The sequence below is a fragment of the Aegilops tauschii genome, chromosome 1 (assembly GCF_002575655.3).
Source record: "Aegilops tauschii subsp. strangulata cultivar AL8/78 chromosome 1, Aet v6.0, whole genome shotgun sequence".
Taxonomy (NCBI): domain Eukaryota; kingdom Viridiplantae; phylum Streptophyta; class Magnoliopsida; order Poales; family Poaceae; genus Aegilops; species Aegilops tauschii.
The window spans coordinates 451,811,798-451,815,447 of record NC_053035.3 but is presented as its reverse complement, the minus strand read 5'-3'; the positions used below and the strand labels follow the sequence as shown (position 1 = coordinate 451,815,447).

General features: G+C 44.0%; 1 protein-coding gene across 2 annotated transcripts; it reads right to left on the bottom strand.

Moving 5' to 3' along the window:
• Nucleotides 1-1,738: 1,738 nt before the first annotated feature.
• On the bottom strand, nucleotides 1,739-3,280 carry LOC120972806 (crossover junction endonuclease MUS81-like). Of its 2 annotated transcripts, XM_040398330.3 has the most exons (4): nucleotides 2,599-3,274; nucleotides 2,212-2,446; nucleotides 2,034-2,120; nucleotides 1,739-1,843 (listed from the first exon to the last, which is right to left on the bottom strand). In XM_040398330.3, the coding sequence occupies exons 2-4, from the start codon at nucleotides 2,242-2,244 to the stop codon at nucleotides 1,739-1,741; spliced, it is 225 nt and encodes a 74-aa protein (XP_040254264.2). In that variant the 5' UTR covers nucleotides 2,245-2,446; nucleotides 2,599-3,274. The 2 variants fall into 2 exon arrangements, 1 of the variants encoding a protein (XP_040254264.2); XR_012205545.1 differs by lacking the exons at nucleotides 1,739-1,843; nucleotides 2,034-2,120 and having other exon boundaries at nucleotides 2,240-2,446; nucleotides 2,599-2,678; nucleotides 3,164-3,280.
• Between the last annotated feature and the right edge of the window lie 370 nt (nucleotides 3,281-3,650).

The following is a 3,650-nucleotide window of genomic DNA, read 5'->3' as shown; positions in this document are numbered from 1 at the left end:
GATGTTTGATATCATCAAGCTTGCCCACTGACAACAAATTCAGCCTTATGTCGGGAACATGCCTCACATCATCGAGCACCAATCTGCAACCTGTGTTTGTTTCAATGCATATAGAGCCCTTGCCAACAATTGCTGACGAACCACTATTTCCCATCCTCACTTGGCCAGTAACACCACTAGTGTAAGATGTGAAATACTCCTTGTGTGATGTGATGTGGAAGGACGCACCTGAATCCACAACCCAACTCATGGCATCATCACGAACAGCACTATAGCAATCTTCATCTTCAATGACTAGATAGTCCTCATCTGTTGCGGTCATGGCTGAACTGCTCTCAGCCTTTTGCTCGGTTTTCTTTGTGAGCTTCCCCTCTGCAAGCTCTCTTTTGTACTTCCTGCACTCGCTCTTTATGTGTCCCGGATTGCCACAATGAAAGCAAGTAATATCTTTTCTCTGTTTTGACTTTGATCTCCCCCTGGGTTTGCTTTTGCCTTGCTGAAATCTTGTATTGCTGCTTCCACGGTTCTCATTCTTCCCATGGGTTTCAGCCACATACGCATCAGAAGAAGAGGCATCACCCTTTTCCTTCTTTTTGGCTTCTTCATTCAGCATACTGTTCTTCACCATCTCCAAAGTCAGCTTCCCATCCGGAGCTGAATTGTTTCAGTTGGGAATTAGCACACAAAATACACTTGTGGTTAACTGAAAACTGCGGCGGAAACAAGTAATCTCAGCACCACATCATGTACTAATTCAAGGATCGTTGCTTAGCACGGAAGGAAACATATGCAGCAGCATATATGCAGGCAGAAAATGTTACTCTGCAGGCAAGACACTCCTCAGCCTAGTGTCTTGTGGTAGGAGTAAGTTTTCCTGACAGCATCAAGCATCAACAAAGAGACACCGGATTTTTACGTGGAAAACCCCTCAACTTGAGGGGAAAAACCACGGGCCGAAGCCACCCAAATCCTCTTCCACTATTATCAAATGTGGGATACAACAAGTTCTTCTCTAGACAGCACTAGAGGATCTCGTACATCAAGATTTCTGAATCTTGGATGAACACAACAAGATTTGGGGCTCAATAAGTAGGGATTGGAACAATCTCACCAAAGATGGTGGAACTGAAGCTTGAAGGAGACAAGGTAGTGGATCTAGACCATCACAACCTTGGGGAGGAGCTCCCTTGCTTCTTCCTTCAATCTTCCTCTTCTTCCCTTGCTCTCTTGGTTTTCTCTCTTCTTCTCTCTTGGAGGATGAACTGATTTTTGTCACTCTTGGTGGTGGCTGCTGGATGGAGGGTAAAGCATCCCCATCCACACATGTGCAAAGTCCAAAATGACCCTAGGTCATAACCCTAATGGGTAGTGGGCTTATGCACCTCTTTGGGCTGCCTAAAAGGCCTCAAATGGTCATCTCCTCACAGCCCACATGAGGAGGATATCCCAACATATTGGTATATTATATATATACACACGAAGCGCTAATGCACTACATTAACACGACGACTCCATAATTTGCGGCATGCAATTCTAGGACGTACTAGTAATTTAAACGGGGAGTGAGGCTACGCCAAGGCGTTCTTTTAGGTGGTGGTTACATGTTCAGTGACTTTCGGTTCTCCAAGGCACCAGGCACAGCACAAAAAGGGTCCCTCCTGTCTTCACCTTGGGAACTTGCGTAGGTGATCCGAAATCACCGCGATGGTGACCAAAAGACCGGCTAAGTACGGGGTGTTCATCCTTCCGCCCAGATGAGCTTGAAGATGTTCTTGCTAGCTCCCGTGTTGACCATGCCGCTCTTATTCTTCAGCATCTCCTCCTGGGCAGGCCTATCGCGATCCTTCAAAGTTACAAGGATAAACTTTTAGTTCTACAGACATGCTGAATTGTTCTGTACATCAATTGCGCGAGGAGCAGTTAAGGATGTGTGTGTACATACACTGGTCACAACTGTTCCAATGAGTAAGTAAGATTGTATAAGTTGTATATGTAAAGAACATTGTACAAGTTGAAAGGAAAAGAGGACTCACAAGCATGGTGTACGCCTTAGCAAGCGAGAGAAGGGTGGGGTAGAGACTCGTGATAGCAAGAGCAGCTTCATCCGTCACTTGTGGCACCTGATTTACATGCACAATAAATGAGAAAACTACTGCATGAAATGGACTATCTGGCAAACTTTGGTGGAGGTGGCCGTATTCGGCCAGTTACCTGCATAAGCTGAAGGGCGAATATATCGCTCATAGTGACCTTCTCAAGGTCAGAACACCTCTTCACAAACTCGTCGTAGGTCAGGCAAAGTCGAGAGGTATCAGCACCAGCAGAGAAGTTTCTGCTGTAGTAATCAATTATAGAGCCCGTGAGGTGGCCGTATTTCTTTTCAGTGTCAGCATACCCAGTGGTTCTTTGGACATCAAATCCTTCAAGAACCTCAGTGGTGAAGCAGCTGAAATAGAAGGCATATGGAGCAGTTAATAGGGCATACAACTGACATCCTGAACGGAAGGAATGATACTTAATAATGTTAAACAACGAGAAAAAAGCACTGCCATTCAGGGGTTAACATGATCGTCCAGGCTTCATGAGAAGAGTACATACGCTGTTTTAACGCTCTCTGATCCATCTCCAGTGTTTACATCCCCTTCAACTAGATATATTAGCTTCCTTAGCCCACATTTCTGCAAAGGATACAACAAATGGAGGTATCACGTCGTATTGTTGCTAAAATAACCACAGCAAACCCCTATATATGGACAAGAAATACATTTTCTTTGGGAAGAGATGCACAATCTACAGGCTCAAGCTTATGTCTGCTAATAACATCGTCCTTCATCATCTCATACCCAAATATGGGCTATGCTTTTCAATTAATGATAACAAAGAATAAGGGAAAAAAATCTCCTCGGCTAAGATTAGACTCAAGCAACATCAAATCACATGGGATGGCATGCGGGCATAAAACATGGCTGATTAAAAGACACTCAGCATGTTGCAGGGAAACATTCCTTTCGTATTCAGCATGTCTGGAACCCAATTGAAATCTAAAATAAACAAGATATCACAAAGTTCTTCATCTTAAAAAAAGAAGCACAGATCCGATGCGCTGCTGCTCTTCGTCAAAATAAAATCTTCTTTATCTAACTGTTTAGAGATTCCTCCATACCTGTGCCGCCAAACAGGCTAATGGCTATGCCCATCAACTTATTTGCAACATGACCAAAACAATGTGTTGTGTTGCCACAACTGCTGATCAGGATTGTCACAAGAAACAAATGGTAATCTACGATACAATATTTTTTATCACTATCAGTGAGAAAAGCCTTGGCGCAGCGGTAAAGCTGTTGCCTTGTGACCATGAGGTCACGGGCTCGATGCCTGGAAACAGCCTCTTGCAGAAATGTAGAGAAAGGCTGCGTACTATAGACCCAAAGCGGTCGGACCTTTCCCCGGACCCTGCGCAAGCAGGAGCTACGTGCACCGGGCTGCCCTTTTTTACTACCAGTGAGAAATTGAAAGCATGAAGAACTGGGAAAGTTAAGATGGAAGGTTTATAATATTAATGACAAAAATCAAAGCTATTTTCACATAGTACCTTCAGTCTTAGTTTTTGATCTTTGTATCTGTTATCTTTAATTGAGCCGAGTAAATCA

Bases quoted from the DNA above. Each gene is read 5' to 3' on its own strand.
- LOC120972806 (XM_040398330.3), bottom strand. From the start codon at position 2,244: ATGAGCGATATATTCGCCCTTCAGCTTATGCAG. The intron at 2,121-2,211 runs GTAACTGGCCGA...CATGTAAATCAG, and splicing joins TCGCCCTTCAGCTTATGCAG to GTGCCACAAGTGACGGATGA. The intron at 1,844-2,033 runs GTGAGTCCTCTT...GTAACTTTGAAG, and splicing joins CTAAGGCGTACACCATGCTT to GATCGCGATAGGCCTGCCCA.